At 36.2% G+C, this 13481-nt stretch overlaps 1 protein-coding gene across 1 annotated transcript in view; it reads left to right on the top strand.

The window, feature by feature from the left end:
- LOC129366320 (astrotactin-2-like) overlaps nt 1-9537 on the top strand; it is a 230661-nt gene extending 221124 nt beyond the window's left edge. The window contains exons 21-23 of the mRNA XM_055040101.1: nt 3858-3958; nt 4956-5139; nt 7859-9537. Coding sequence (XP_054896076.1) covers nt 3858-3958; nt 4956-5139; nt 7859-8093 — 520 coding nt within the window. The 3' untranslated portion in view covers nt 8094-9537. The remainder of the gene's footprint in view (nt 1-3857; nt 3959-4955; nt 5140-7858) is intronic.
- Nucleotides 9538-13481: the final 3944 nt, after the last annotated feature.

Below are 13481 nucleotides of genomic sequence, written 5' to 3'. Positions count from 1 at the left end.
AATACCATCAAGGCCAAACTCACTCTTGCTAAACCTTTAACTTTCTTTTGGTATTATAACATGATTGCGTCATCTTATAATGTAATTCCCTCTTTAAAAACAATTCTGGATTGTAGCTATAGTTCTTTCATGCATGTTGGCAAAATTCTTGACTCTCCCATGGCAGCCACACTTGGAAAAAAACAAAGTCTTACAGAGTATCTTTGTCTATTTGCTAGTGCACATTCACTTGAAATAAGACAAAACTGACATACAAGGAACTTTTCAGTTAGATTTAGGAGCTTGTTTTGAGTAAACAATTCCTTAATATTGACGAAAAAGATTATTTCACCAATAATATGGGAAAATGTCTTGCTATGAATGAAATCATCTGCTGCAGAATTACTACTTTTTGACAAATATTAAAAAATTGTTAACCTAAAATAAGCTCTTACAGCTTGCTGAAAAGCAACTTGTTTTGTCTTATAAATTAGTAAACACTTGGTGAAACTATGTATTTCTATAGCTTATCAAATGAGCTACATCTCAGTTCAATTCCTCCACATACGTTGTTCAAGGCTTTAAAGAGACAGGACCAATTTCAAGGCACTAAATTGCAAAGTCAAATTTCTTTTACATCTTGTTGGATATACAGAGTACTTTTATAACAACTGAAGGCAACATGGTTACTTGATTTGATTATAAAATGACACTGTGTCCCTGGAAAACACATAATACTTCTCTTTTAACTATTTGTAATTGGGCCAAAATACTGGTAAGGATCTCCTGTAAGCCACTTGTAAATCTTTGTTGGTATTTTGTGAAGAATTGTACACATGTACATAATTTCTCAACACGTTTGATTAATGTTCCTCAAAAGTATTTATGTTGCCTGTGGGAACAAAAAACAAAGAGTGGAAGTGGACTTTGAAGTGAAATATCAACATTGCTGTCTCAGGGCATTTCTGCATAAGACACATGACTATGTCAATGAGAACTGATTTCAAAACTAGAGTAAACGTAGCTCAGGAGAAAACCTAGAAGAGAGGGATGAATTTGTGGGAAAATGGTTGGTAATAGTCAGCAACAACAAATTTTAAGATTTCTTCAAATGAGCTGAACATAGAATTTGCTATAAGGATAAGGAACAAGAATTTACAGCAATATCCAGTGGTAATATGAATTTTTATTATTATTTTTTTTTAGCTGTTGATCATTTTTCTGCAACTGCATGTCTCTGTCTGACCAACAAGACTGGAAGCATAAATTCCTTTATTAGTTTATTGATTTTTCACTCACTATTCCTTAAATGTCATTTACTTCAAATTTCTTTCGATGGCACATTCCAGTCCCTGTGTGCCAAAAGGGATGGTCACTGTAACGGCCATTTGTATTTCAAAAGTATCACTGCAATGGCAGTTTAGTGGATTTTCCCAAAAGTCCATTTCCAGAAGTCTTGGTTATTTCAGCGTCAGTGACTTTTAATGGAGTGCGGTCATTATTACTTTTTTCCTGCTGAGCCTTGCTGATGCACAGCTGAGCTCATTCAGAGCCGGGCCATCTTTTCTAATTTACAGTGAGAGGCAAGGCAGTCTTATTTAGAGCAATGACGAAAGTCCGATGCCACTCAGATTGGATGATTTCGGAGTCATGAGATAAACTCTAAGTGTAAGCTGACAGAAATTCTTTGGGCAAAGAGATACAGCTTTCTGCTTTGATTAATTTGCTGACGACCTCGACTGATGTGTGTCCAAAAGCTGATGTAATGGAAAAGGCATCCCCAACCATCTTGGCTTCTCTTGGCATCCCAGACATAATGTTCTAATTGATCTTCCCAGACTATCACTTAACATTTTCCCATTCCTTTTGTCTCAGGTATCTGATCACTCCGACTTTGTGATTCTTATTTAGTTATCTCTTTACTGGTAGTATTGCCAATTAACACAATTGCCAATTATCTTTAATCAATAGCTAATTGACAAAATCAGTGATTTCCCATGGAGGCTAAAGAACGAGACAATGAAGCAAAAAAAAAAATGATAGACAGAGATTAGCTACAGCGCTGACAAAGCAAAGTGTATCTCTCTGTGGGTGAATGGTCATCCTAGTGGTCGTAGATCTTTTCAGCTTTCCTTGATTTTACATTCTCAGGACAGGCCTGACTGTGATTGTACCTATTCTTCTCCCAGGCTGTCTTCATAATAATAGAGTGCCTGTTTATAAATTGGTATCCTATGTTCATTCTACCCATTTTAACAACTTATTTTACGTTGCATAAATAAGACACATAATGTCAAGAAAGTCATATGGCTGAATTTCAGAACCAAAATCAAAACATTGCATTCTGGTATTGAGTGGGGAAAAAAAAAATCTTGAGAAGCTTAATTCATTTTTACAAACCATAGCAAAACTGTTTTGTGGGATTTGAAAGGAGGCAGCAAGCTTATACACACAACTCTTCAAGTGACCAAGCATAACCCAAAACTCTTTTCATAAAAACTCTGACATGTCATCTTGCTGCTTTGCTCGTTTCTCCCACTTCAGTGTATCCATCTGCACGTTATGTGGCTGTATAATTTAAACAGCGTGGCTGTAACATACTGGCATTGTTTTGCCAGGCAGAGGAGCCAGTGAGGTCTGCACGTCTTTCTTGAGGTTCTTGGGGAATACCACATCCACCCTGCTGAATAACAAGACCAGACAAACTATGCAAGCAATGCCCAAACAGGTCATGTTACAAGCAAAACAATCATTTGATAGCATTGGAACAGATTGCAAGAGACATCAAAATGAGAATGGCGTTTTTTGGCAAAGTGGCTTTTGCATAAACAATAATATCTTAATTTTTTATTTATTTTTTTTTTGTACATTTCAGAGCAGTTTTTAGGATAGGAATGCCATGCGAGTTGCTCATTTTGTCTCACTTTGTTTTGTGGTTTCCTTTGTGTCCTTCTGCTGTTTTTACAGTGGTTACTCTGTGGAAATATTGCTGAAAGCTTACAGTTTTTCTTAACCAGTTATAAATATTTCTCAAGACTTAATTCACTTTTTCTAAACTTTCCCTGTAGTAGGAAAAACAGTTAATGTGGACCAAAACATGATTTTTCTACCCCCCGCCAACCGACTAACCCTCCCTCCCTCCCTCGGTCTCTCTCATTCTCTCTATTTCCAGTAAATCTTCACTAACAGAACAAGCTTCACCACAAAAGTGCAATAATTATGGCATCGCAAAATGGAATATGGTAGTCAAAAGACCTTGGCAACCTATTTTTCCAATTAAATGCTACAGCAGTACTATCTGTTATAGTGCTATGAAAAAAATATTTTCCTTGTTAAAGATTTTGGTTTGTCTTTGGCTTTTGTCAGTGAATATAAATAACATAGACTCACAAAGAATTTAAATTACACTTGTAATAGTAAACAAGTGAATTAACTATCTTCTGAGGTGATCAGTTAAAGGATTTAGCCAATTAGCAGGGTCTATTGTTGCAGCCTTTATTTCCGATGCACGAATGAGCTCCTGTGACGTGGAGTATGAGTCTAGAAATAAAATAAAAAAATAATTTAAGAAACATGTTTTGTTCTCTGGATTGTGCATATAAGATATACAATGGATTGCCTGGGATGGAAATTCAATTATCACAGTGAGTTTCAGTTAATTTAATGAAGCAATAAACTGCATTAAAACTCATAGAACTTTTATTTCTATGAGTTTGTTTTAATTAACTAGGTGACTAAGTATTTTATTTAGTTACATTAAAATCAAATGTGTTTATGAGTTAACACAAATAGCACCAGATGGTAGAGAACAAATTGTTAGGTAATGGAATTTTATTAGCAAATAATACAATTTGTTTTTTTTGTTGTTTTTTTTAAAGGTTTACCCTTGCTGCAGTGGATAATCGAGGCAGTCACACAGAGTCGAGCTTTGTCTCTGTACGCACATCTTGCCCGGTGGTGGATGACAGTCGTGCAGAAGGTATCTTTGCAGCTTTTGAAGTCAAAAGCTTTAATATTTATTTGAGCATTAATTTCCAACATTCTTCAGTAGCCTTCCTTCCAAAATAACATTTTACCAGAACATCCAAGTTGTTCTCACGATGTTCCTCCAACTTTATACTCCATCAAGAATGTGCGATGCTCACTTCTGTTCTGCATATTTTTTTTTTTCTGTCAGACCGTGGCAGAAGTTTTGAGCATTTCTATTTCATGCTGCTGGATCATAATCAAGTTGTAAGAAAAGCTTTGACATGCATAGAGGAGCTCAAAGCAGAATCAAGCCATAAAACAAATAGAGCAAAATGGTGATTAAAAACTGCACACAATCTGAGTCTAAAACTGGATTTTGTGATAGTTTCTGTCAGGAATACACACTTGAATGACCTCATGGCAAAGGCAATACGTTTTCTCTCTGTAAATGTGTCCGCTTTTATAGAACTGCACAAGCATCGACTGATGGCTCCCCACACCAAGGTTGGATACAATCTGTCCATTGTAAACCTCTCAAAAAAAAAATAAAAAAATACGGGTGCTTTTCAGGTAACATGTCCGTCCTCAAACTAAAACCCTTGCAAATGCTGCAGCCAATATCCATCAGTGGACATCTGTGAGAGACGTTAATAACAGCAATGACATCAAGTAAACCAACTCCATTTCAATTTTGAGCAGAAATCCTGAAAGTTATTGAATGTGTTGCAGTTTTGAGCAGGACTTCATCACGTTTTTTAAGAGAGTTATGTAGTTGACGTTTCTTGGTAGTAATTTATGTTTTTCTTTACTGACTTAATAGGGTAGAACATATTTTTTTCACAGTCGAAAGGTGTTACAAAAAGTTTATTTCATCACACAAACAGCAAAAATACTTCAAATACAGCTAATTTTGACTGGTTGTTAGCTGACAACTAATACTACCTATTAATTGATTTTTCACTGTTCTTATTCCTTTGTACCTCTCGAACTCTTTTCCATCATAACAGAAATAGCCGACAGGGTGTACAACTTATACAACGGCTACACCAGTGGAAAGGAACAGCAGATGGCCTACAATATGCTGATGGAGATTGCCCCTCCGCTGCTCTATAGAGTCCAGCACCACTACAATTCCCACTATGAGAAGTTTGGGGACTTTGTATGGCGGAGTGAGGATGAGCTTGGCCCCAGGTGAGAAGACAGTGAGCTTTAAAAACTTTTGCTTTTTGAAATCATTCTAAAGCTACCCAAAGAGTTGATGGAGAACATATTGTGTCCTGTTCAGAAGTAAACAAACTTTTTTTTCCCCAATCTGCTGGTACTTAGGTCATCTTTTCGTCATATCTGATGACTTTGTGCTGTTTGTCAGTTACCGTCACTCTGAGGCTTCTTGCGTAAGAGGCGCTGCCTCCTGAGCCAGCTGTCAGATCCAGATCATTCACCCATCTACCCTCCCTATAAAATCCCAAAACAAAAGGAATAAAAAAAATATTAAAAAAAAACATAATTCCAGCATTGCTTCTCCGGAAAGGGGAGCGAGCCAGGTCACCATTAAAAATCTAGGGCTGCAGTCACTCCACAATCACTATGGCAATACCAAAACAGCATTTGACAGCCAAGCCAAACAGTAAATGTGATACTTGACTAACACTAACTTGACTTCCACGTCCATTTCCTCTTCTTTCCTATAAAATAGTTAATTTATAACCATAATATACCACCCTAACGTCCCCGTGACCTTCTTGACAGGGACACCCTCATTGGAAGTTTGAACAGACAGTGAAACGTTACAACACCATGAGAACAAAAAGAGGCTCAGTGACTGAAAAAAAAAACTTTGTGGAATGAAGTATAAACAATGAGTTTAGAGGGGAAAAAAAATGTTTAAAACAAAAACATTTATGCATGCGAGTCTGAGAAAGGAGTTGCTCCAGGACTCAAGATAGCAATACAAAATCTTAGGTTACAGCCCAATGTTTTGGTTTGTCCACCCCCACTGCCTGGAAGTGCTCTTTTCCAGCTATAAATAATATAATAATTGAGGAATAACTTTGGTCTGTAGGAAGTTTATGCTTCTCTCTGATTGGTGACGGGGGTGGGAGACACAAGTTGGCCATTGGGACCTAGAATGTGGACGTGTTGAATGGTATGCATTTTGTATGTGTGTGGGCAAAGAGGGTGGAATTGGGGAGATGGGGGTTGGGATAGGAGGTTGCTTTTGGGTGAGTGACTGTGGATTATTTACTGCCTTAAGTTGGCAGGGTTTAGCCTCCTTGCAGTAATTTACAAGAAGGCTCCTTTGGAGGTGCATTTTAAAAGGTAAAAGAATGGCCAAGAAGAACGTAAGCACCGTCAGCACTCCTGCAGGAATCCCAGGAGCCCCCCCACATATGTCCACCATTGTTCCAACTTACTGCCCATTTAGTGATTTGCACTGTTATACATGCTAACAGTATTTCTTTGCTGTATTTTTGACAAAGATCTTCAACTTCTTCGTCATTAATCCTAATTTCACATATGTTTTAGCCAGAAATTAGACTGCCCTCAAGTAAGATGAGCAACAGAAACATCCTTTCTTCAGTTCTTAGTCCTAATTTAATAGTAATTTTGTTTCTTATCAACAACAAATGCATATATTCTGCCTGTAGGGCTTGTAATTCCAGGCTTCCCTTGATAATGAGCTTGGAATTCTGTTACTTCAGACATAAGAATTCAAGGGAAATGAAAAATGCCCCACACACACACGCACACATTTCAAATAAGTGAAAAGGATGTCTGTACTGCTTGCTTAACTGAAGACAGATGTTGATGTTCAGCAGACGCTGCTTTTCAAAATACTTGTATTTTGGGCCTTTCCCTTGTGTCTGTACTTTTTGATATCCCTACGAGCTTAAAAAGCCTTGAAGAAGGCTTTACATCATTTGTGTCGAGTGGTTTTGTATATATTTAATTCTGCTGATCTCTAAGCTCCTGAACTGTGACCCAGATACATTCCTTGTTGTTTTACACAGAGCAATTTTGCATTAAAGTTCAGGTTTTGAGCATAACTGGCTGTCGATTCAGAAAGACAGAAGGCTGGATGTCAGTCTTCTGTAAATTATTCCAGCATTCTTGATCATAATCGGCCCTTCAAAGTTTCTAAATCTGGCACTTCGTTGTTTTATTCTTTAGAAGTGAAACCATTCATTTATGTTTATGCCGACTTGTGATTTGACTATTATTGTAATTCATAAATATTTGCAACACTGTATGAATTTATTTGGATTATGTTATTGTTGGCTGAAACTGAGACAATCGTTAAATTCAACTTCAAGCAACAATGAAAAATGGTAAAAAATATAAATATTAATATAATTATAAGGCTTTGGAAATTTATTTATGTTCTGGCCTGCCTTTAAGATTGTAGTAAAAAGTAATACAGCATTAAATAAATAACAACACTATGCTGTAGTGGCAGTGTGTGCGAGTTTTTAGCAGAGATTTACCCTATGTAACAAACTATGTAACAATCTGGTAATGCAATTGAAGTTGATTTTAGTGCTTCAGTTCTGAGGCCTGCAGTTCCTTCAAGGAACACTTTTTGTTAGGAAGTCATGATATTTATCTTAAAAAATAAATACATCATGAAGTGAAGATCTACCAGCCTATTATAACAGAACTAAATTCAAGCGAGTGTAGGACTAGAGAACAACATATTAATAACAAACAAACAAATTAAGTATTAAGAACATATTCAATAACTGTTAGTCTTGGTTTTTGTGCGTTAGACTTTGGTACTTTTTTCTTTCTTTCTTATTCTCTTTTTAACTATATACATTGCTCAGTTGTGTCTACATATCATGAAAATGGAACAATTGCTTGTTCTTCAAAAATTATTTGTCTGCTTTTGTTTTTCCTAATGTCTTTGTAGGAAAGCAAACCTGATACTTCGCAGGGTGGAAACGATCAGCCTCTACTGCCGATCCCTCCTTCGCAGTACCCACATCCAAAGTCGCACAGACACAATGGCGTACATCTACTGCAGGAGCGAAGAGGGTGGACCTCCCAGCATGTGGCATGGTTCATTACATGAAAGACGTGCTCTGTGCATGGAAAAGCTCATTTCTTTACAGCGTAACACTTACAGTAACACCAAACTCCGGTGAGAGACAAATGGAGAGATGAGCACACATCATCTTTTTCTGCAAAATGACATCATTGATTATTGAACCTCATTGGTACTCTCTGCAGCAAGTGTCTCGCACATGACTGGCGCATTTAAAAAAAACCAGGAGAGCCTTCGAAGAATCCTCAGAAATTACCGAACATCTTTTTAAAGCTACACAAAAACATATTTTTGTGTGGCATACTTTTATCAGAAGACAGAAGATATGGAAGAGTTACTGGAGTGGACATGCTTTTCAGCTACAGAATCCCAATGGTTGTGCACATTAGTAAGGAAATGCAGTATAAGTCTGTAAAATGGATAGTCAATCAAAAGCATAAAAAAGAAACAAAAAGTGTGGTTGGCTTCAATACCATGAATGTATTAATAAGGTTTGTTTTTGGTGCTTACCTTGGATATTACAAAAGAAAAAGGATATAATGATTCTGTAACTTATTTGCCTTTGCTACTTTCATTAAAAAAGAGAAGTGGAATTATGTGAAAGTCATGTAAAATCTTATATTTTTGAATTTCCAATCAGTTAAGAAAAAAATATTTTCATCAAGGTTTTAAAATCATTAGGCAAGTCATGAGTTGATAATAAACTTTAATAGCTTTTTTAGGGTTACAGTTGAAAATCCTGAAGACTGGTGACATTATGCAAAGACGGTTTATCAGTAGAATATAAACAAGGCACTCTTGAATTGTTCTTAAGCTTTAATTTCTTAGCTAAACTACATACATAGTTTTATTTTTCACTTTACTGTTCTTAATAACAAACTACATTTCGTATATAGTGCTTTTATTAAAGGATGTTTTAAATGGGAAAGGACGTCCTTATCAAGATATTTTGGTACTGATAGTCACAAAAATTAGGTAAGTACTCATACATCATGCAGTGTCATTTAAATACAGACATTTAAATGACAAATCTATTAAACATGTATTACATAATTAAAGCCTAAGACGTTTGAAGTGCTTGTAATAACCAACTATCCTCTTTCTGGTAGCCACTGCTCCCTCAGTGCTGTGCCTCTCAGGCGAGACCTAACCAAGGCGACAAACTAAAGCTTGCGTACAAAATGTTCCGTGCTTCAAACCGTCTGTCACCTTTGAAAATCTGTTGTGTTAAAACCTAATGTGGACACCCACCTGCTTCGCATTGCCGTGATCGCTTGCATATATGCTCTTTAGTATAAAAATGAATCACGCCCCTTTATTGATCCATGTGGAATCTATCTGGTGTGCCATGAAATTGGGGAGCGACCTCAGAACTCCAAATATCTGTAGCAAAGCTAACAGCAGGGACATAAGATAACCACCCTGAAGGTATCAGGAAACTTTTACAGTACTGCTGCAACAGCTATCTGGTGTCTCGAAGTAAGGATGTACCATGGCTTTAGCAGCTTTAAAGGATGAAAAAAAAAAATTTCCATGCAGTGGGCTTGTCATCCTAAAGGATAAAGTCAAGTCATAACGTTCTCTCCTCCTTGGCTTTTTGCTGTCCCTTGAAATTTTATCTCTCTTCTTTCGAGTTTCCTCTAAAGTCTGTTGCTTTACCTTACTAAGATTAAGAGTTAGCTAGATGAACTTTCACTCAGTAGGTCTTACACCATCAGCAAGAATAAAGTAGTGGTTGAACTGGGGGTTTTTGTTGTTGTTGGGTTTTTTTTTTTTTTTTTTTTTTGTTCTGTTGAAAAATGTTCCCAAAACAAGGACATGCCAGTGCAATCGCCTGGAGTCAATCTATTTTATGACTCCATGTCAAGAATATCGCCCTTTCGACCAGCACCTCTACTGGTTGAGGTTATCATTTAGTGGGTAGTCCCAAAATCTGAAAGTATTGTAATGCGGTCTGTATGTAAAAAAACACAACGCAACAATGAAAACATGGAAGTTATGCTGAACATTCGGATCAGTCTGTGGCTTTTTGTCTGTCATAAAAAAAAAAGAAGAGAGTTTGAAACAGCTGTGGGTGGTGAGACAAAGCACTGTGGTAAAGTACAAGAGAATGTGAGACGCAATCATGTTAATCAAACTTTTGGGGATTAGGTTGAGATATTCCTCAATAAATAATCATAGATTTAAGTATCCCAGGAAGCTTGAATGGTCTTGTGCTAGAAGGTTGCATAAAGTCAGTGATTGTTATAATTGACATTGGTTGCATTTTCTTTTCCTCATTTAGTCCAATGACATCTCTTTAAAGCCATGAATATTTCTTTAATGTGAGCAACACATTTTACCAAATCCTTATTTAATTGTAGGAATTGTGATAACTATTATATTGTAAATTTTAAATTGTAAATATTTAAATATAACTGTGTCATCATGTGGCTCTGTCTTTTTTTCTGAAGAATGTGGCGTATTAAACATGTATAGTAAAATCAGACTTTTGTTATTTCACTGATAAAGCACTTTTCTTTAAAACGTTGGTCATAACTGAGAGGTTGTTGGACAAGCCAATAAGAGTTTGTTTTTTTTAATCAGGAAACAATACATTCTTCCTTTTAGTTCTTCCAGTTTATTTAAGCCTTCATTTGAAAAATATATATACATATGTATATTTGTGTTTTTGTCTCATTTCCAAAATATTCCTTTGTGATAAAATATCTCAACAATTTAAGTTTACACAATTTGCTATTGTCTTTATTCTCACATTTTTAAATAGTAAAATTACATTGTATGCAAAAAATTATATATTAACAATAGCATAATACTGAATGTGCTGCTCTTTTCCCGCTGCAGTTATTGTTTGCATTATTTTCTACTAATGGGTCTTGCTAAATAGCACACAAAAAATACCAGATAGGTTGCTTTAAATTCAAGAAACTCCTGTCAGAATATATATTCCACATTTTTTCAGTGATCAGTGTAATACAAACTTTAATTTGAATTCATCCATTCAGTATTTTGTATGCAAAGGGTGCTGCTGCTGCCCATCTCCAGCTGTCAACGTTTCAAAAGGAAACACTGTGGCTAAATTAGGGTTAAAGTTTCTTTAACTAACCGTGACACCAACAGGAATAAGAACAATTCAGAAACATTGACTTTCTAGGTACGTTTGTGTAAACAGAAATTCTTGAATGGGTTTAGCTCTGCTAGTGTAATCATATCAAGAAAGGAAAGACAGCAACCATAAACTGGCTAATAGTAATATAATTGACATTTGTTAATCCAGATGGCAGTGGGAACAACAGGATTGATGTAATGGAAACCGTAAAGTCTTTCTGTGGTGATCATGTCAGGACTCATTTCAAGCCTAATGATCTCATTTGTTTGTCAGAAAGTAAAATGTTTGCTTACTTTGTTCATCGGAGGTGATTTAGGTTTGTTCTTTCAGTTTCTTTCATTGTTTAATTTATACAGTAAAATTATAACCCTCAGTTGGTGAACTATCAGAGCCTCCATTGTTATTTCTGTTTTTGTACAAATGAAATAGTCAAAATTTGTCGTCGTGGCGACGGATTCTTTAAGCCGGCTGACTGACGGTGCGCAGCAACATGTGTGGGAGGGGCTGTGGCCGGGGCAACAGCAATGCCTGGGTTTTCTTTTTAATGGGTTTGAAGCGGTTCTGACCCGGTTCGTTAGATTTAATCCTTTTTTTGTTTGTTTTTTTCTTTTCCTGCCGATCATGGAGGTTTTGATTCTGTAGGGATAGCTTGCAGAATGGGTTGGTCCGTCTGAACAACATTGTTCTTCTTAAACCAAACATAATTCAGTTGAAAGGTGAAGAGCTGCATCTAGCTGCAACCAAGATAAGCTTGCTGCTGTTTTTTATGTTACTGTATTTGTAAAGTGGGTAAATGACCTAATCACTTCAGTTTCATTATTGAAATGAAATGTATTACAAACCCTTTGGATTTCTTATTCTATTGTTTAGATAAGGTGTTTTTTTATTATTATTATTATTTTTATCTTTTTGATCAACTTTTCTATAAAATTTATAATTTAAATACATATAACTGGTCATACAATTTAGTTCAAGCAGTCCTTTAAAAATAATAATATCCTTTTAAAGTCTGGAAATAGGTCCAGACACAGAAAATAAGTGCATTTCTGCGTCATTCATGATATACATTTACTACATTTTGCACCAAGGGATGAAGGTTGTAAAAATCTCAACCATGATGACAAGAATTTTTTTTTTGCTGTCACCATTTACATTTTGTGTGTCTGAACAATGTGCCCTATATCCACTGTATCAGTCCCCAAGTGGTCAGATCATATTTTTCATGTTAGTCCAATGACAGGGTGGGATCTGCTGCACTTTCTTTGTTGAAGCATGCAGCATTCTGAGGTGAGTGAATTTTCGTCTCTTGTCGTGCAAAGGGTTCTCATAGAAATCAGTCCACAGAAATCCTGAAATAGTTAAATATCCCTTTATGTATGCAATGTTAAAAAGAGTTTGCCTCCTTCCTAGCTTTTTTATTTTTTATTTTGCATGTTTGTCACATTCAAGTGCTTCCTAATGTCAAACCAGTTCAAATAACAGAGACAACACAATGCAGACAATAGCATAAGTTTTAAGAACAACATCCAGAGTCCATACTTACAAGTTCATTAAATGTTAGAAAACTTACACGTCATTTTTTGGCGGTCATATGCTTACTGGGGTAACTCCGAAATTGGTTAGGACCATCCGTCCATCCTTCCATAAATGACATGAGTGTAAAACTCCACTCTCCTGCATTTTTTTAGATGTGCTACTGATGCAACACACCAGAATCAAACAACTAAATTAACTCCTCACTATGTAGACAAGAGTCCTGATAATCATCTAATTATTTGATTCGGATGTGTTGTAACAGAGGCACAAGTTGGGATGAGATATCTGTCCATCCATCCAGGATGGAAACTAAGACATTTATGTCCTCTCCGGCTAAAATTTATATATTGCATTGTTTCTCCAGCATTTTCTGGATCTGCCCAGATGTAGCACTTACATTAAACACTTAGAGGCAGCCTGTTTGGATACATTTTCAACTACTTCTAGCTTCATGTACATGGAAAAAAACAGAAAAATACCTTTTCCGGTTTTTGAGTTTGACTGTATGTGCAACTATTATAATAAAACGCTTTTGTTTTTGATATTTGTTTCAGAGAATAAAGACAGACCGAGAAATAAGGAGAGAAAGAAAAAGCAGTGGAAATGGAGGGAGAGAGAATGAGAGAAAGAGACAGTTTATGGATCCCTTTGCTCCTATTCATACAATCAATAGGCATGAAGGAAATAAATACTCATTACTTTTTTGTTGGCAATGAGGGGAAGAAGTGGGATGTTTTCTCACCGCTATTAAACAGTAGATGGAGCAGACTTATTTTGGGAAAATTCTTGTGACGTACTCGGGGTCATAGCTTGATCAGGAGCTGCCAGTTTTCTTAAATTTTG

Source organism: Poeciliopsis prolifica, unplaced genomic scaffold (genome assembly GCF_027474105.1).
Source record: "Poeciliopsis prolifica strain line A6 unplaced genomic scaffold, Auburn_PproV2 SCAFFOLD015, whole genome shotgun sequence".
Taxonomy (NCBI): domain Eukaryota; kingdom Metazoa; phylum Chordata; class Actinopteri; order Cyprinodontiformes; family Poeciliidae; genus Poeciliopsis; species Poeciliopsis prolifica.
Note: the sequence above shows the minus strand (reverse complement) of the source record. Positions and strands in the feature narration are given on the sequence as shown.